This window comes from Bison bison, unplaced genomic scaffold (genome assembly GCF_000754665.1).
Source record: "Bison bison bison isolate TAMUID 2011002044 unplaced genomic scaffold, Bison_UMD1.0 scf7180017864064, whole genome shotgun sequence".
NCBI classification, from domain to species: Eukaryota; Metazoa; Chordata; class Mammalia; order Artiodactyla; family Bovidae; genus Bison; species Bison bison.
Window position 1 is genome coordinate 1488924 of NW_011494636.1, and position 20640 is coordinate 1509563.

Sequence of the window (20640 nt, forward strand, 5' to 3'; positions counted from 1 at the left end):
ATTTTTATATCATGTAGGTTGTTAAGATACCTGTGGCCAGCTGCATAACAGCAGTGACTTACCCGTATTTCCAGTCAGTAGTATTCTTGCACATGAATCAGTGAACAGCGATGTCAGAGAAATGGCAGCATGTTTTGTGAAAGGTAGAATATCTTTCAGTAGTCTTCCCTGTATAAAATATGATAATAAATTATATAAACATCAGTATTGGAGTTGAGTTTATAGATAATTTATCCGAAGAGCTATATACTAATTATAACGTGATTTCTCTTCTAACATGATTTCTCTTCTTCATAATAAAAATAATTTGAAATTATGATGCTTTTGAACTGTGGTGTTGGATAAGACTCTTGAGAGTCCCTTGGATGGCAAGGAGGTCCAACCAGTCCATCTTAAAGGAGATCATTCCTGGGTGTTCTTTGGAAGGAATGATGCTAAAGCTGAAACTCCAATACTTTGGCCACCTCATACGAAGAGTTGACTCATTGGAGAAGACTCTGATGCTGGGAGGGATTGGGGGCAGGAGGAGAAGGGGATGACAGAGGATGAGATGGCTGGATGGCATCACTGACTCGATGGACATGAGTTTGAGTGAACTCCGGGAGTTGGTGATGGACAGGGAGGCCTGGTGTGCTGCGATTCATGGGGTCGCAAAGAGTCGGACACGACTGAGCAACTGAACTGAACTGAACTGATAAGGACTTATTTCCTTGAAACTAAATATTAGTAAAAGTGGGGTCAACTGTTAACTATAGCCATCTAGACTCTTAACTGCAGATCACCTCTATGCTTGGAGGTTGTTTTCTGTCACTTCCGATAACCCTCTTCATGCAGTTCCTCAACCCCTTTCCAGTGATATATTCTCCTTTTAAATAAACATGATTTTCATATTTAAGTGTTTCTCACTCACTTTAAGCCAGAATGTTGTATTTGTCCTTTCAGAAATATCTATTTTTGAATATTGGTACAAGACAGATTGCAAGAGATTCAAACTTGGCAGGTTGTTTTTCAGTGCTTAGTGTAAGTCATCACTGACTTTCATATACATTTCTGTACTTACTTGGAGAATAAAAGTCAAAACATAGGAAGAAAAATTTTGAATCTGATACTTGTTTCCTGAGATTTAGTTGGATATGATATTTTCTCCTCCTATTGTTCACACACTTTTATTATTTACCTATTTTGGGGGGAGGGCGAAATGTCACTGCTCCAATACCTGGATCGTCTCAGAGAAAATCACTGTTTACAGTATTTCATAGCATTTTCAAACCAAGAAAGTGAAGTCGCTCAGTCGTGTCCGACTCTTTGCGACCCCATGGACGGTAGCCTATCAGTTTCCTCCATCCATGGGATTTTCCAGGCAAGAATACTGGAGTGGGTTACCATTTCCTTCTCCAGGAGATCTTCCCAACCCAGGGATTGTACTTGGGTCTCCCACATTGTAGGCAGATGCTTTACCATCTGAGCCACCAGGAATCAAGAGTTTCTCACTAATAAGTTAGAATCAACTGATCAGTTGGAGGCTTTATACAGCAGACGGTATGCTGTCCTGTGTTGTTGAACCTATCTGCCATACAAAACTTGCTGTTTTCTGAGTTTCCCTCTAGAGAGGAATCCGATAAGTGATGCCATCTCCCTTGCTGTTCACCATCATCAGTCTACTCAAATCCTTACTTCTGTCATTTCAAACCCCCTGCCCTACTTTCCACCCCCAATCATTTAAAGTCTTTCAGTAAATGAAAGTTATCCCTTCATTGTAAAGTGTTTAGGACCCTCAATATAATGTAATAACTTCTTCCAGTAGCTTGGAAAGCTAAAATTTCATGTATAGTCCACATTTCAGTGTTCTTACACTGTTTAATGATGTATTCATCATTAATATTATATGTTATTTAAATCTTAGTTTTCTGAATGCTGTTTTAAGCCAACTTTTTCACTCTCCTCTTTCATTTCATCAAGAGGCTCTTTAGTTCTTCACTTTCTGCCACAAGGGTGGTGTCATCTCTGTATCTGAGATTATTGATATTTCTCCTAGCAATCTTGATTCCATGTGCTTGATGGAGCATGTGCTTCATCCAGCCCGACATTTCCATGATGTATTCTGCATATAAGTTAAATAAGCACGGTGACAATATACAGCCTTGATGTACGCCTTTCCCAATTTGGAACCAGTCTGTTGTTCCATGTCCAGTTCTGTGATTCCTGATGTGCATACATATTTCTCAGGAGGCAGGTCAGGTGGTCTGGTATTCCCATCTCTTTCAGAATTTTCCACAGTTTATTGTGATCCACACAGTCAAAGGCTTTGGCATAGTCAATAAAGCAGAAATAGATGTTTTTCTGGAACTCTCTTGCTTTTTCAATGATCCAACAGATGTTGGCAATTTGATCTCTGGTTCCTCTGCCTTTTCTAAATCCAGCTTGAATGTCTGGAAGTTCACAGTTCACATACTGTTGAAGCCTGGCTTGGAGAATTTTGAGCATTACTTTGCTAGTGTGAGTTGAGTGCAATTGTGCAGTAGTTTGAGCATTCTTTGGCAGTGCCTTTCTTTGGGTTTGGAATGAAAACTGACCTTTTCCAGTCCTGTGGCCACTGGTGAGTTTTCCAGATTTGCTGGCATATTGAGTGTAGTTACTTTCACAGCATCATCTTTTCAGATTTGAAGCAGCTCAGCTGGAATTCCATCACCTCCACTAGCTTTGTTCATAGTGATGCTTCCTAAGGCCCACTTGACTTCACATTCCAGGATGTCTGATTCTAGGTGAGTGATCACACCATCCTGGTTATCTGAGTCATGAAGATCTTTTTTGTATAGTCTTCTGTGTATTCTTGCCACCTCTTTTTAATATCTCCTGCTTCTATTAGGCCCATACCATTTCTGTCCTTTATTGTGCCCATCTTTGCATGAAATGTTCCCTTGGTATCTCTAATTTTCTTGAAGAGATCTCTAGTCTTTCCTGTTCTATTGTTTTCCTTTATTTCTCTGCATTGATCATTGAGGAGGGCTTTCTTATCTCTCCTTGCTATTCTTTGGAACTCTGCATTCAAATGGGTATATCTTTCCTTTTCTCCTCTGCCTTTCATGTCTTTTCTTTTCTCAGCTATTTGTAAGGCTTCCTCAGACAACCATTTTACCTTTTTGCGTTTCTTTTTCTTGGGGATGGTCTTGATCATTGCCTCCTGTACAATGTCATTAAGCTCTATCCGTAGTTCTTCAGGGACTCTATCAGATCTAATCCCTTGAATCTATTTCTCACTTCTATTGTATAATAATAAAGGATTTGGTTTAGATCATACCTGAATGGTCTTGTGGTTTTCCCTACTTTCTTCAATTTAAGTCTGAATTTGGCAATAAGGAGTTCATGATCTGAGCCACAGTCAGCTCCTGGTCTTGTTTTTGCTGACTGTGTAGAGCTTTTCCATCTTTGGCTGCAAAGAGTATAATCAATCTGATTTTGGTTTTGACCATCTGTGATGTCCATGTGTAGAGTCTTCTCTTGTGTTGTTGGAAGAGGGTGTTTGCTATGACCAGTGCGTTCTCTTGGCAAAACTCTGTTAGCCTTTGACCTGCTTCATATTGTACTCCAAGGCCAAATTTGCCTGTTACTCCAGATATCTCTTGACTTCCTACTTTAGCATTCCAATCCCCTATACTGAAAAGGACATCTTTTTCGGTGTTAGTTCTAAAAGGTCTTGTAGGTCTTCATAGAACCATTCAACTTCAGCTTCTTCAGCATTATTGGTCAGGGCATAGACTTGCATTACTGTGATAGTGAATGGTTTGCCTTGGAAACAAAGAGATCATTCTGTCTGTTTCTGAGATTGCATCCAAGTACTGCATTTCGGACTCTTTTGTTGACAATGATGTCTACTCCATTTCTTCTAAGGGATTCTTGCCCACAGTGGTAGATACAATGGTTACCTGAGTTAAATTCACCCATTCTGGTCCATTTTAGTTCACTGATTCCTAAAATGTCAATGTTCACTCTTGCCATCTCCTGTTTGACCACTTCCAATTTGTCTTGATTCATGGACTGAACATTCCAGGTTCCTATGCAATATTGCTCTTTACAGCATTGGACTTTACTTCCATCACCAGTCACATCCCCAACTGGGTGTTGTTTTTGCTTTGGCTCCATCTCTTCATTCTTTCTGGAGTTATTTCTCCACTGATCTCCAGTAGCATATTGGGCACCTACCAGCCTGGGAAGTTCATCTTTCAGTGTCCTATCTTTTTGCCTTTTCACACTCTTCACGGGGTTCTCAAGGCAAGAATGCTGAAGTGGTTTGATATTCCCTTCTCCAGTGGACCATGTTTTGTCAAAACTCTCCACTATGACTCATCTGTCTTGGGTGGCCCTACACGGCATGGCTCATAGTTTCACTGAGTTAGACAAGGCTGTGGTCCATGTGATCAGTGAGTTTTCTGTGATTGTGGTTTTCATTCTGCCTGCCCTCTGTGGGATAGGGATAAGAGGCTTATAGAAGCTTCCTGATGGGAGAAACTGACTGGATGGGCAGGGCCATGCTCAGTAAATCTTTAATCTAATTTCGTGTTGATGGATGGGCTGTGTTCCTTCCCTGTTGTTTGACCTGAGGCCAAACTATGGTGGAGATATTGAAGATAATGGTGACCTCCTTCAAAAGGTCCCATGCAGGCATTGCTGCACTCAGTGCCCCCAACCCTGCAGCAGGCTACCACTGACCCACACCTCCACCAGAGACTCCTGGGCACTCATGGGCAAATCTGGGTCAGTCTCTTGTGGGATCACTGCTCCTTTCTCCTGGGTCCTGGTGTGCACAAGGTTTTATTTGTGCCCTCCAAGTGTCTGTTTCCCCAGTCCTGCGTAAGATCTGGCAGCTCTATGGTGGGGTTAATGGTGACCTTCTCCAAGAGGGCTTATGCCCTATGCCATACCCACATTGACTGCACCCAGACCCCCTGCCCCTGGTGCACTCCACTGCTGTCTCCACAGAATACAGTCAAACACAGTTCTGGCTCAGTCTCTGTGGAGTCTCTGAGCCCTGGTGTGCACAAGGTTTGTTTGAACCCTCCAAGCATCTCTGGCAGGTAAGGGGTTCAATTCTAAATGTGATTTCACACCTCCTACAATCTTGCTGGGGCTTCTCCTATGCCCTTGGACGTTGGGTATCTTTTTTTGGTGGGATCCAACGTTCTCCTGTTGATGGTTGTTCAGCAGTGAGTTGTAATTTTGGAGTTTTCATAGGAGAGGATGAGCACACATCCTTCTACTCTGCCATCTTCATGACTTCATCTCCATTACTTCATGGTAAGTCCATGGGGAAACAATGGAAATAATGACAGACTTTATTTTATTTTATTTTATTTTTTTGGCTCCAAAATCACTGCAGACAGTGACTGCAGCCATGAAATTTAAAAATGCTTGCTCCTTAGAAGAAAAGCTATGACCCACCTAGACAGCATATTAAAAAGCAGAGACATTACTTTGCCAACAAAGGTCCATCCAGTAGTCATGTATGGATGGGAGAGTTGGACTATAAAGAAAGCTGAGCACCAAAGAATTGATGCTTTTGAACTGTTGTGTTGGAAAAGACTCTTGAGAGTCCCTTGGACTGCAAGGAGATCCAACCAGTCCATCCTAAAGGAAATCAGTCCTGAGTATTCATCGGAAGGACTAATGCTGAAGCTGAAACTCCAATACTTTGGCCAGCTGATGTGAAGAACTGACTCGTTGGAAAAGACCCCTGATATTGGGAAAGATTGAAGATGGGAGGAGAAGGGGATGACAGAGGATGAGATGGTTGGATGGCATCATTGACTTGATGGACATGAGTTTGAGTAAGCTCCGGGAGTTTTTGATGGACAGGGAGGCCTGGTATGCTGCAGTCCATGGGGCTGCAAAGACTTGGACACTACTGAGTGACTGAACTGATTATTTAAATATCCAATGAAATATATAGTGAGATGTATTTGTAGCTCAATGTAAAGAAAGATCGGAAATACAGTAGTTGTCTTAGCAGTTTCGATGATTTGATCTTTTGAGTTACAAAATTGACCTAAATTTTTGAGTAGTATTTTCAGTGAGTAGACTGCAAAACCAGCCATTTGGCTAGAAGATTGAACACTAATAAAATTAGATGCTATATCGAACCTTAGGGGGCTAAGGTTTATTCAATAATCCTTTTTATCTTTCCCGTTCTTTGCTGTTCCAGGTAAATGACAGGCCCTGACCTCCATAGTCCACAAGCGGAGATGTCCGTCCTCATGTGCAGTGACGAGGATAGGTGGTGGTTGAGCATCTGTTTCATTGGTGCCTCCGGGAGGCTTTTTGTCCGCTGGCTGTTGCTCTCTCACAGCAACATCTGTTTGCTCACCTGTTGGAAAATTAGTGAGTTACCAGTGTTTGTTGTACTTGGCATTTCAAATTTTATAGAATATAAAAGAGGAAGCAAGTAGGAAAATAGAAAAAAAAACTCACATTCTTTTCCCTAGAATTAAAAAAAAAAAAATTTTTTTTAAATCTTAGAGAACTTCAGTCAGTGCAGAGAACAAAAAACCTTTAACAAATGGAATCCTGTATTACTGGAAAAAACTAAAAGAGCTCATTTTGGGTTCTATTACAAAAGCCTCTGTACTGTACATGGTAGTTAAAACTAGGTATACATCCAGTATGAGTCCTATACAGTCAAAAAAGGCTTATGAATCTAGTATAAGCTTCAGGGCAGCAGGCTGGAGACTAAGAAGCTCAGTAGTACTTTGGATTTTTTAAATCTAAAGTTCATAGTTATAAAAGCATCATAATAATGTAAACTCTGCCTCTTAGATGACTGAATCCTATAGCACCTCAGCATTTATTCACAAAAAAGAATATACATTAATTCTAAGTAGTCTCACCTAAACTCCCTGTGGCAAAGAAGTGAAGAAAGGGAGGCGATTTCATACTAACCTTTAACCTCACTCTCATGTATGCTCTGTTTGCTTCCCTGAATTCGGGGAGAAAAAGAGAATATTTATGGTATTGTAAGGAAATGTGATACACTGAATGAATAGATTTTTGTCATAGTTAAATTTATATCTCCAAGCATTAACTTTAAAGTTACTTTACAATTAATTCTTTGAAAAGATGCATTGCAGTGATTTTCATGTTTATAAGTAGGGTATTTATAACACAGCCTTTTCCTAGTGGCTCCAGTGTAGCATAATAACGAGAGTAATTAAATACCTAGAGCTTGCTACATTCTTGGTGTATAATGTCTCTAATTCCATTAACAACCATACCAGTTAGGTTCTACTATTCCCTTTTTGTATTGCTGAAGAAATGGAAACTCAGAGGTTAAGTGACATCTCTAAAGCTTGGATTTAAGTACAAGTCTGTTTTACACATCCTTACAAGCTGATTATTTCCACTATGCTAGTGCTTTTATTTTTTTTTTTTTCTTTTTTGCTAGTGCTTTTAAAATAATTTATACAGTGAAAACTTTCCTTCAAACAAAATCTTAACTAGAAATAAAAATGTATAAAAAAATATAAAATATGAAACCAAGAACACAGTTTGAAAACCATTTCATTACATTGTGTTGTAACATAATCACATGCTGTCTCTTTCCTCTGTGAAATGTATATAATACTTTTTAGCAAAAGAGATAGTCTAAAATTATTATTTAATGAACATAAAAATAGCCTATGTAATTTATTTTATTCATGAAATAAATAAATTTATTTATTTATTATTGCATATAGGAAAGCCTTGAAAAATAGTGGGAAAAAAGATAAAAACAGTTTAGACATTGCTTTTTAGGGAAAATAAAAAAGATTTTACCTACTACGTGCAACAAATTATTGAGCCAACATTGGCAATAACAAGAAGGCACACTCTCCTTTTCTCTTGCTTACCTTGCTACTCTGTGGACCCTTGCTAGAATCACACTGGGATGAAGAACATATAGAATCCTGACTTGATCTCCTATAAGGAGAGGGAGGAAGCCCAAGGAGGAAAAGTTAAGATATTTTTTCATACTCAGAAGGTGCTCTCCTCTGTTTTAATTTAAGCTGGTTACTTTTTTTTTTTAGCATCTCTGGATTTTAGTGTGGATACTGCTCAGGTGTAGGAAATAAAAATCTGTTCTTTCCCACTGTTAAGGCTACATTTAGTCCCAGAGGCTCTGACACTGAAATGGTGAGGAGTGAGGTGGCTGTGAGGAGGCTTGGAAAACCTAGTAACTTCTGCTCTATAGTTTCTAATTCTGCTACAATGGGCTGAAAACTGGCTTAGTGTTCTGGTGCAGATATATACAGATGAGGTCCTCAAAATATTCTCAGAACATTTCAAGTCAAGGAGTAAGGAAGATGTTATATTCTGGCTCACTTCTGGATGATGAGATAGTACAGAAGCCTTTGATTTCTCTCCAGAGATGTGTTTTTCGTTGCCTATTGAAATCAGAGCTCTCAGGCAAATATAAATAGGAAAAACACCTTTCTTAAACTTAAAAAAAAAAAAAATCCCCTGCTGTCTTGGAATGGATGATGATTGCTCAGTTATAGCGGATGTCATATGAAACCTGCTTCCATATGATCTTTCATATTTTCCCTATAAATCTTTTTTTTTCTGCTTTATATCAGTGCTGATAGAGTTGTATTTTAGCTGCAAGTGGGGTCAAGTGAGCAGTTTTCCTCTCTGCTGTGGGACTGAAATGGTAAGGGGAAACTGGATAACCACACGGCAATTAGATCCCCCTAGGGCCACCCATTTACAAAAACAGTAATAGGGAAGAAAGCTGAAGCCAAGTATGTCAGTCCAAATATATCTCCCCTCAGTTGTGTGTGTGTGTGCTCAGTCATTCAGTTGTGTCTGACTCTTTGTGACCCGTGGACCGTAGCCCACCAGGTTCCTCTTGTCCATGGAATTTTTCAAGCAACAATACTAGAGTGGGTTGCCATCTTCCTCCTCCAGGGGATCTTCTGGCCCCAGGGATCGAACCCGCATCTCCTGCATCTCTTGCATTGTCAGGTGGAAGCTTTACCACTAGTGCCACCTGGGAAGACCCTTCTCTCAACTGTACCTTCCTAAATGCTGGGATGAGGAGAACTCTTTTTATATCATCCACTTAAGTCCCAGACAGTATTTCTTGATCAGTAAGTGCTGAGTTACCTTACACATTCAGGATTACGAAAGAGAAATAGTATGTCATTAATTCTAAAGCGTTTAGGGTCCAAATCAGGGTCTATAGTGAAGCAATCTTCTGGTCTATACCTAGGAATAAGCATACATTCACAAGATAAAAATTTACAAATAAGGTAACGTACATTATTATATATTCCACGCAGAGGTAATCAACTCCTGAAATGTTGATTATCATTGAACATGGAGAGAAAACCCAAAAGTATAGCATTTGAATTCTTTCTTAATAAACATCTATATAACAACATGATCTTTTAGTGTTTAGAAGTCTTTTAATTCAATCAGTTTGTCTATTAGTTCAGAGAGTGAACTTATACAACCTCCTGGAAGTTTCATACAGTTTAAAGAATAGATTTCTACTCTTTAAATAAGTACAGTGAGAAATTAGAATAAAATGTAGTTACTACCCTCAAGCACCTTATAATTAAGCGGAAAAGGAAAGCAGGTAATTCAGTAATCACACTATTCTTCCTGCTCCAGTCTCCAATTGACTCAGATTCCCAAAAACACCTTCCTAGGTAGTCTCATGGAAGCAGAAGGCTGGTCCCCCACCATCTGCCCTGGCACTTCATAGTAGGCTTTTAAAGCCATGTTTGATATTCCTTATAGGAAATAGATGTTGTAACAAACTGTTCTTTTTCCTTTAGTGAAAATTACCTCTCCTAATTTGGATGGACAAGTGATGAAGGACCTGCTGGGGAGTGAACCAAGCTCAAAGGAGGAGACTGCAAATTTGATGACTTGTTGAGCTCCAACTTTTTATGTATTTCTGCTCCGCAAGTGAACTGCATGGTAAAGTGGATTATTCATTAGCAATAACAATTTCTAGTTTGCACCCTCAAAAAAGCATAGGACTTGGAACAGAAAAAGAAGGACTATTTCTCCTGACTGGTGAAGGGCTGTTAGACAAAGTTTGAGGTAGAGGTAGAGATGGCCATCCTTAACTTTAGAGTCTTTAAACTGGACCTGGATTACTTTGGACAGTTAAATTATATGTTTTGCAAAATACTCCAGTGATTCTAAATCAATTGTTTTAATATAATCACCTTTTTGTGGGAAGAGGACACTGTATGACCCATTGTAGTCAGTTATTCTTCTTTGGGTGCTGGATTTGCATGCATCCCTTGGCAAACTGCCTAGCCCTTCAAGAATAGATTCAAGAAGAATCTCCACCTTTGAACTGGGAATATTCTCAGGGGAGCTGCAATCTCTTTTAAGCTGTGGCAGTAGGTTATGGTCTTTGCATTTTTAGTCTAGTAGCTGCTTTCCCAAAATAGTGAGTCATACATAAGCTGACACAGTGTGAAAACTGTATTAATAAGAAGATGAGGAATTGTGTGGTGTTATTATTTAGGAATAAAGTGACATGTATACAGTCTGTGAGAAAAGCAAGGATTGGAGGAAAGGAACTGAAGGATGACAGGAATTCTAGGGGCAGGGCCCAGCAGACCCTGGGCTGAGGTAAAGAGGAGGGGTTTGCAGAAACAGCTACTTCAGCTTAAGGTTCAAAGAAAAGCATACCCAGAGTCCCAAAAAGAAAGGAATATTTCCTCCCAAAACTTGGCTAAAAGTAAAAACTCTGACATGGACTGAAAAGGGGCATAGAGTCCAGGAAGACATATGCAGGTACTGTAGCTAGGAGAGGCAGAGATTTCTTTCGCTTTTTCTTCTTCTTTTCCCCTGTCTTCTCTGACTCTCTTCTCCTTTATACCTCTTTCCTTCCCCCAAATGCTTAAATAGAATTGATTTTATTTTTAATTCATTGTTAAGGTTCTTGGCCATCTTATACCTTGAAGTACAACTTTAGAAACTCTCTAGATATAGGGTGATATACGGCCCTTACTTAGAGCCCAATTACACAACTGAGGAAAGGTTATTATTTTTAACCCATCCATAACAAATAATACAATGTTAAATTATATCCCTTATAACCAATGGTAAGCATATTTAGAACTAGATTTCCAGGGGAGGGTAAATTTTGTGGAACAGAGCAAATCTAGTTGGTTGAGATGTAGAATTGAATATGTAATGCCCTTGTTAGTACTGCCCTGTAGTATTGGGTGGAGCTCTTTTTCCATAAGAGCTTATGGAAAAACCCAAAAGAACTTTTTGACCACCCCAATAAACTGGATGTGTTGGAGTGGTGAATGAGAAGGAAAACCCATCTTAATTACCTCTCACCATTTGACGCTGGTGTCACTGGGAATACCAGACAAGATGGGGGACGGTAGATTGGGAGGAAATCTTGGGCATGGGGGACTTTAAGGGTCTTGTTAGTCATCCATATGGTAATTGCTAATAGGCAATTGGATATGTGTGCTTGAAACTCTTAGATTATTGTTTAAAATTACTACATATTTTAAATATTTGTTAAAGTTATGTATTTGGACAAGATTATACATGGAAAGCATATACTAACTTTAGTACATACTCTTTGTACATAAAGTACATACTCTAGTACATACTCAAGAAGAGTAAATGTAAAAGCACTTGGGAATACAAATAATAAAGGTTTACTTTATTCATATCATTATGGGATTTAAACACTTAGTACATACCCTGCTTATAAAGATAACCTCCAGGAAAGCCTCCTTGAGAAAATTATCATCACTTTTATGTATTGCTTTTTTTTTTTTTTAAAGTAATGAATGTTACTTTGACTCTTCTGCAGTGCAGCTTTTTAAGGAAATGAATATAGTATTTAAGGAAACAATTCAACTCACACTTCTTTGACAGTTGATGTTACAAAATTCCATAAGATGATCACACCATTTAAGGTTCCAGCAGCTATCAAATTATATCCTTCTATTTGTAATAGATCGATGCAGTTCACTTCTATACTAACAGCAGGATTCTGAAGAGGGAAAGAAACAGACCCAGTGACCATCATGAACACAGTATCTAAGCACCGTGCAAAGACAATGTGTATACTTTGCTCTCTCATTAACTTAAACCAAAAAAAGTATATATTTAAATCCTAAAGCATGAAATTTAGTAAAATCTAAATTATTTTGGCATAAAATACTTTAATTTGTAGAATTTAATAAAGCAAGAAAAAATATACTCATCTGTTGTCTTCTTCCTTCAGCCTAAACTATCAACCATTAAATTACCTTCCCATCTTTCTCTTCTCTTCAAACTTCTTGAAAGAATATTCTATATTAGCTCTTCTAACTTGCTGACCTTCCTTTCACCCATGGCCTAGCTTCTGCTCCATGCTACTCTATGAAAGCTTTTTCTAAATATCACTAGGGACTTCTTTTGCCAGTGCTACTTGATATATTTCAGTTGTCTTGCCTCAAGTATTTTTTGATACCTACTATGTTAGGTTCTTGGGATATATAGTTAAACAGAATGTCAGTAAACCCAGAGAAATTTTTAATAAAATTCAAGCATTCAGATAACTGTTAATTCAGATAAAATGTTAATTACATACAATTTTTTTTTTTTTTTGAGAATTTATGTTTTGTTTGACAGACGTCCAGGAGATAGCATCTTAAGTAATCCTGGGGAAACTGCTCCAAGGAAGTGAGGAGGAAGCTAGGATATATAGGAATTATCCAACAAAGGACACAAAAGATTACAGTTAATAAAAGAAAACTCAATTTAAGGAATTTAACACTTTTCTATATATGAGAAGATGCAAGAGTCTGGGCTCTGTTCATTCCTTTGATATGCACCTCAGCTATCTGGGGCCAGTATCCTGTTTTCACATTCTGAGTTCCCTCAGGGCTCACCATCAGAAGTGGCTGCAGTCTGATGGCTGCTAGATGGTAAGTATTCTTCCTTTCCTTCCTGAGTTCCCTCAGGACTTACCAGCTCACCGTCAGAGTTGGCTACAATCACTGATGACTGTGATATCTTTTTTTATTGATATGGCAGATAATATTTTATTTCTCAGTTCTTCACCTTGGTCCAAAGTTTGAGCAATACCTGCTCATTTCATGACCAATTTTTGTCCCATGGTGCTAGGACATTCTTTTTAGATTTGGCAAAAATTTTTGTTGATATGCCACTTTGGATGTTAATTTCTGGATTAGGTTCTGTTGATAATTAAAGATTCTCTGGATCCTCTGTCTTACTAGTCCATTATGATCCAGGAAATGTTTTCACCTTATTGCTTCTTTCCGTACCTAGAATCACACTATTAGAATTATTTTATGTGTCATAAATGTGATCTATTTCCTCAAAATGTTTAGCCATCATTAGTTTTGTCACAGGGCCTAGTTATAAGTTGGATACAGTAAGAGACAACAACCTTATGAAATAGACAGGATATAAGTAATACAGCTAGTAATATTAACAAAGTCATAGGGCAGCATGGAGGCACAAAACACATTTGGAAATGAAGAACAGATTAAAACAATGATTACATCTTTGTTTACAAAGCTATACCTTATCAACTTTGTTGTAAGTTATAGCATAAGAGGAAACTTCTTTTGGAAAACAAAGATTAAAACTAGTGTATTTTCCAAAAAGCCATAAAGTTATAAACCATGTTTATCAGTTCATCTGATCCCATAATGTTAATTCCTGTTGATCTGGATGAAGTCATTAGATTTTCCATTAGAGTTTTGTTTTGAGAGTTCTGGGGAAAGATAGCATGTCTTTCAGTTTATCAGTCATTTTTCGTTGTTCATTTGCTAAGTCATGTCTGACTCTTTGTGACCCCATGGACTGCAGCACACCAGACTCCTCTCTCCTCCACTATCTCCTAGAGTTTACTCAGATTCATGTCCATTCAGTTGGTGATGCTATCTAACCATCTCATCCTCTACCGCCCCCTTCTCCTTTTGCCTTCAATCTTTCCCAGAATCAGGGTCTTTTCCAGTGAGTCGGCTCTGCACATCAGACGGCCAAAGTATTAGATCTTCTGCTTAAGCAACAGTCCTTCCAATGAATATTTAGGGTTGATTTCCTTTCAGATCAACTGGTTTGATCTTGCAGTCTAAGGGACTCGCAAGAGTCTTCTCTAGCATGGCTATTCAAAAGCATCAGTTCTTTGGCGCTCAGCCTTCTTTATGGCCCAGTTCTCACATCTGTACATGACTACTGGAAAAACTACAGCTTTGACTATACAGATGCCCTAAAACAATAAAACAATGGTGGCATGAAACCCACATCCTGCCCAGTGAGCTCAGTAAGTTAATGACCCCTGGGACAGGATACCTAGTAGGTGCTCATTAAAAATACATGCAGTGACATACAAAAGTCTTAAAAACCCACTAAAGAATATTTTAGTATATACTGTGTGATTCAACTTACATAGCATTCTAGAAGAAGGAAAAACAAATCTAAAAAAAATTAGAGCAGTAGTTGTCTTGAGTGAGGGCCAAGTATTGATTGGCAGGGGTATAAAAGTGTGTTTTATCTTGATGGGGTTTGGATTGTGTTTTGAATATATTCCTATTCAAATTCATTGAATAGCACACTTGAATTCTGTGCATTTTATTATTTTTAAATTTTACTAAAAAAACATAAATAGTAAATTCTACTTGAAGATACATATACTGAATGTGTCTGGGGATGATATGTACTGATATCATCATCTTACTTTGAAATACATTTTAAAAACAAGGAGTATTGAAGGGTGAGTAGGGGATGAATATGTAACTACATATGCAATGAAGCAAATATTGCAAAATATTTGTAAAGAGTAAATTTTAAGTGAAGGGTTTTATAGGTGCTCATTATATAAAGCTGCCAGTTGTTCTATATTTGTGAAATTTTTCATAATGAAATGTTGAGAAAGAAAAACCTATGAACCATACACTATTCAGAAAAGAGATTTTATAATTACAAAGACTTTTTACACCCCTGGAAGTCCACCCATGGACAGAGAATTCAAGGATCCTAAATTAGGGCATTACGGACCCTGGTTCTGTAACTCTAAGGATGTACTACTAAGGACTTGTCAGGAGATACTTCTTTTTATCTGTGTGTGGAAAACAGTATTGGTTTCTTTCAATCTACTTACAATTTTGAAAATCGGAGAATATCCTGTAACAGAAATAGTCTGATGATATATTTTCCTTATTTAGATTTTTTAAACAATATTTAGGACAGCAAGAAAAAAAATTAACCAGATATCAATAAGTGATATCACCAGAGCAATATAAGAAGCTTAAAAAATAAAAGCTGAAAACAAAAAGTTGAAATTTTATTAACTGATATTGGAAAATCTAATTAAAATCATATAATGTAAACATGGTGAAATAATAATTAGCCAGAAAATGTGAACAACAATTTTGTGACCTCTTGACATGATCCCAAACTTACCCTTCTTGTCGAAATCTAGGAGACGTTAAAACAACCTAGCTATTTTCAGATAGATGAAAACATGAAATGCTAATGGACTCCCTGAGTGGAGCTGAAAGAATAACTGTGATTATTTTCAAGAGTAGTTTTTAATAAAACTGTTGAAACCTCATCTACACCAAGCTGCTCAGAAATTAGCATTGCCATGGCAAAAGTGACCATACACAAAGTGAAAACACAAATAAGAAAATGGGAAAAAATATTTGAAACTTCTCTCACAGAGGACTGATATTCCTAATACATATTCCTAATCATTTTACATATATGTGTATATTCTTATATTCCTAATATATAAAGAGCTTTTTAATACATTAGAAAAAAGAAAAATCTAGATAGAAATATAAACAAAGAATAGACAAATGATGCATGTACTTAAAAATATTTAATCTGAAAACTTGTCATACCTGAAACTTATCCAGAACTACTAGGGTCATATCAAAAGAACTCAGAAACCTGAAGTGTCCAACTAGCTTGAGATGGGACAATTTAAAAATTAATCAATAATGCAGTAGACTGAAACACATCAAGAATATTTAAATTTGTGATCTGATAATGATACTAAACAAATAAAATGCACTGACCACTTTTGTAGGATGCTAGAAAACCAGTTTCTTACTTTGAAAACTGATAAATGCAAGAAAACAGTCAGTCAGTTACTTTGATTTCCTGTCTGAACTGTACCTCAACTAAATAGTTGATCATAGTTTTTGCTTAGAGACACATTCCAGCTAACAAATTAATCAGAGTAAGGTAAAATGGCAACTCTGAATGAAATAATAAACCTAGGTAGTGATCATTAATGGCTGCTGACATCCCTCCCCCTAAAAAAAATTATGTGAACTTTGATGGAGGTAATGACACGTGTACTATAGTGACCTCCATGTAGTATAGAGTCTTTTTTTTTTTAATCAAAGCTGTATGCACCAGATATAATTATCAGATTAAACGAAGTAAAAAAGAACCTCTTCAATTTACCACAAGGGTGCAGTCAGCAAAATCTGGAAAATGAGAAACCAGGCACCAATTGTCTAGTATCGTTAAGAAATGAATTACAAGGGGAAAAAAGATAGGGAAAGATGATTACAGCTTTAAAGAGACATCAACCAAATGCAACAAATGGGCCTTGATTGGATTCTGGTTGAAACAAACTGTAAGAAGTATATATTGTATGAGAAGATCTGGGAAAATTGGAAACTGTGATGTGATTATATTAAAGATGTCTTATAAATTATCTTAGAAAATATTTGAGAAAATACTGGTACCATTGTTCTATTTTTGAGTCATTACTGTTTAGAGATACATACTGAAATATTTAGGGATAAAGTTACACAATGTTGAGGATTTGCTTCAAAATAATCCATCCATTGACAGTGGTCATGAGGAAGTGGTAGAAATAATGAGGAAAAAAATTGGCCATAACAGATACTTTTTGAAGCTGGCTAACAGTACATGAAAATACATTGTATTATTTTCTCTACTTTTGTATATGTTTGTAATTTTTCATAATATAAAGGAAAAAAACTCAAGAAGAAACTTACACCAACACGCTGAGAAAAGTTTTTCTCAACTATCAGCTCTACATCTGGGAAGGGAATAGCCATGCTCCTTTCTTTAGTAGACACCCTTAGATGCACAATACGATTCCCACTTTGTAGGACAGGCACAACATCAGGCAGCTCCCATATCACCGCAAGGTAAATATCATCTTCTTTACCCTTTAATAGAAATCCAGTGAGTACATGAAAAATTCAGTTAACTATTTTGAGCTGTTTTAATGGCATAGAGAAAAATAGAACATACAGTGATATACTTACCACTCAGCTTTATCAGATATTAAGCTTTACCTGTCCCTCACTAATATAATTCCTCTTTCTTTACTTTCTAGAGGTAACTAGTAACCCGCATATGGTTTTAGTCATCAAAGTTTATACCCACATGCCATATTCAGGTATTAGTCATATATATAGCTTCCCTGGCAACTCAGATGGTAAAGAATCCACCTGCAATGCAAGATACCCATGTTTGATCCCTGGGTCAAGAATATCCCCTGAAGAAGGAAATGGCAACCCATTCCAGTATGTAGAGAATCCCATGGACAGAGGAGCCTGGGAGGTTACAGCCCACAGGGTCACAAAGTGTCAGACACGACCTAGTGACTAACACTTTTCATATGTATGTTACATGATATGATATTGCTTTCAGGCTTCTAACCTTTTTATAAAATGATATCAAACTTTATGGTTTCTTACTCACCTTGCTTGTTTCACTTAATTTATTTTTGAGATTTATACAAGTAATTACATGGCACTCTAGTTCATTTTGGAGAGGGCAATGGCACCCCACTCCAGTACTCTTGCCTGGAAAATCCAATGGATGGAGGAACCTGGTAGGCTGCAGTCCATGGGATCGCTAAGAGTCAGACACGACTGAGCAACTTCTCTCTCACTTTTCACTTTCATGCATTGGAGAAGGAAATGATAACCCATTCCAGTGTTCTTGCCTGGAGAATCCCAGGGACGGGGAAATCTGGTGGGCTTCCGTCTGTGGGGTCGCACAGAGTTGGACATGACTGAAGTGACTTAGCAGCAGCAGCAGCAGCAGCAGCAGCTGCTAGTTCATTTATTTTTAACTGCTTTATAGTATTGTATGAATATACGACTATTTACTTATCCATTCTCCTACTGGTGAGTGTTCAGGCTGTGACTTTTTCACTGCATGTTTTTATGGACAAATGGCATATTTTCTAGCACATGTACCTGGTGTAGAATTATTAAATTGTAAGATATGTGCATCCAGTTCTTTCTTAACATTCTTGTCAAAATTTGGTTTCATTTGAATTTTTAAAAATTATTTTTGGCTATCTGATAGTTTTAAAATAGAACATTTAAGTTTTTTAAAATTTATTAATTACATTAATCACATTTTCCTAATTTTGTAAGTTGACCGTATTTTTCATGTATTTTTGAACCATCTGATTTTCTTATCTGTTCTTTGTCCATTTTCTGTTGGGCTGTTTCTTTTTCTTCTGGATTTGTGTTGTTTCTTTTGATAGTCTGGTTCCTAATCTTATTTACCTGGCATGCATTTGTCTTTTCACAGTCTGTGACTTGTTTTTCTACTTTGTTTTCTAAGACAGGTTTTTATTTTTAATTTGACTGTAGTGAAGATATCTTTGTGATATCCCATTTATTCAGATTGTGCTTATGTCCTTTAAGATCCCCACCACAAGAGCCTTGTATGTTATTGCTGGATTTGTTTTAGGTACCTTTGATTTGTATTTGCTATTGTCATCATTCTTTCTGTTTTCTAGTTGGTTATTGTTGGTGAGATGCTTTTAGTTTTAGAATTTTCAACTTTTATATGGGAATAAAAGCTACTGTGTAAAGGTTATTTTGTTGGCAGAGCAGGGATCTTTGTAGGTTGAAAGGCCACTTGTGGTAAAATGAAGAGAATATTGGTTCTAGGCATGGTGACAATGTGTTTCTAGTCTTAGTTCTAGTGAGACCTTGGACAAAGCATATATCTTTATGGGGCCTTATTTTCCTTAGTTCTTAGACAAAATTCCTATTTTTAAAAATTTTATGTTCCTAGTTGTAGACCTAACATCTCTGTTATCTCATATTCAAAAGTGTGAGCCAATGGTACTCCTATATATTAATTGATTCTTTAGTGTTTGCACCATGGGATTAGAAGGAATCTCAGCAATATCCAAATAGTGATCAGATATTGATATACTGAGCAATAGCTAGGTTAGGGTCATGGGCTCCCTTGATGAGATAAATTGGCTACAGTGGTTTTAATATGTTTAGCTGGTTTTAGCTGAACCATTTCAGATAGTAGCTTTCAGACTTTCTGAATTCACAGAAAACTAAATTTTAAAAAATATTTTAAAAGATTTATTTAGAGTTACTATTTCATTTTACCAAGAAAGGACATGTGAAAGTGAAAGTGAAGTCGCTCAGTCATGTCCGACTCTTAGCGACCCCACGGACTGCACCCTACCAGGCTCCTGCGTCCATGGGATTCTCCAGGCAAGAGTACTGGAGTGGGTTGCCATTGCCTTCTCCAGGACATGGGGGGACCCTTATTCAGAGACACTCCTAGGATGAGATTTGAGTGTGATGTTTCATCCGCAAGTATCCTTAAATCCCCAGAGGTGTGTGTGGAGGGGGCAATGTGTGCTATGGTTTATGTGTAGTTTTCCTTGCTTCCAAGGACGTAGAGGAGTATCTGAACATGTGTGTAACAGCCTTTGGTACTTTTGAATTGGGAAGAGAATGGGCAGCAGAAAGGTGTACTGATGGTGTCTCAACAGAGGACTGCTGTGGGGAATGCTGAACCCCAACCCTCAAGAACACCATGGCTGTATATCCTCCCTTTGGGATTGTCACCTCTTGCATTTTTCTAGTAGCCAAAGCCCAGAGAGAAGAAAAACTGTAGTTAAATGGGCCTAGAATCTAGAGAGAATAGACGAAACATGCAGAACAGATCCCAGAGTAGCTAGAACTTCTGGGAAGTACGATAACTTGAGCAGTTCAGTCAGTTCAGTCGCTTAGTCATGTCCAACTCTTTACAACCCCATGAATCACAGCATGCCAGGCCTCCCTGTCCATCACCAACTCCCAGAGTTCACCCAAACTCACGTCCATAGAGTCTGTGATGCCATCCAGCCATCTCATCCTCTGTTGTCCCATTTTTTTCCTGCCCCCAATCCCTCCCAGCATCAGAGTCTTTTCCAATGAGTCAACTCTTCACATGAGGTGGCCAAAGTACTAGTTTCAGCCTTAGCATCATTCCTTCCAAAGAATACCCAGGACTGATCTCCTTTAGAATGGACTGGTTGGATCTCCTTACAGTCCAAGGGACTCTCAAGAGTCTTCTCCAACAACAGTTCAAAAGCATCAATTCTTCGGCTCTCAGCTTTCTTCACAGTCCAACTCTCACATCCATACATGACCACTGGAAAAACCATAGCCTTGACTAGACGGACCTTTGTTGGCAAAGTAATGTCTCTGCTTTTGAATATGCTATCTAGGTTGGTCATAACTTTCCTTCCAAGGAGTAAGCGTCTTTTAATTTCATGGCTGCAATCACCATCTGCAGTGATTTTGGAGCCCCCAAAAATGAAGTCTGACACTGTTTCCACTGTTTCCCCATCTA

At 37.9% G+C, this 20640-nt stretch overlaps 1 protein-coding gene across 1 annotated transcript in view; it reads right to left on the reverse strand.

The window, feature by feature from the left end:
• The window catches only part of WDR64 (WD repeat domain 64), a 121867-nt gene that overhangs the window by 29034 nt on the left and 72193 nt on the right, over nucleotides 1–20640 (reverse strand). The window contains exons 14-20 of the mRNA XM_010836684.1: nucleotides 17019–17195; nucleotides 11886–12016; nucleotides 9133–9234; nucleotides 7878–7947; nucleotides 6931–6967; nucleotides 6216–6358; nucleotides 63–168 (exon numbers count right to left, since the gene is read on the reverse strand). Coding sequence (XP_010834986.1) covers nucleotides 63–168; nucleotides 6216–6358; nucleotides 6931–6967; nucleotides 7878–7947; nucleotides 9133–9234; nucleotides 11886–12016; nucleotides 17019–17195 — 766 coding nt within the window. The remainder of the gene's footprint in view (nucleotides 1–62; nucleotides 169–6215; nucleotides 6359–6930; nucleotides 6968–7877; nucleotides 7948–9132; nucleotides 9235–11885; nucleotides 12017–17018; nucleotides 17196–20640) is intronic.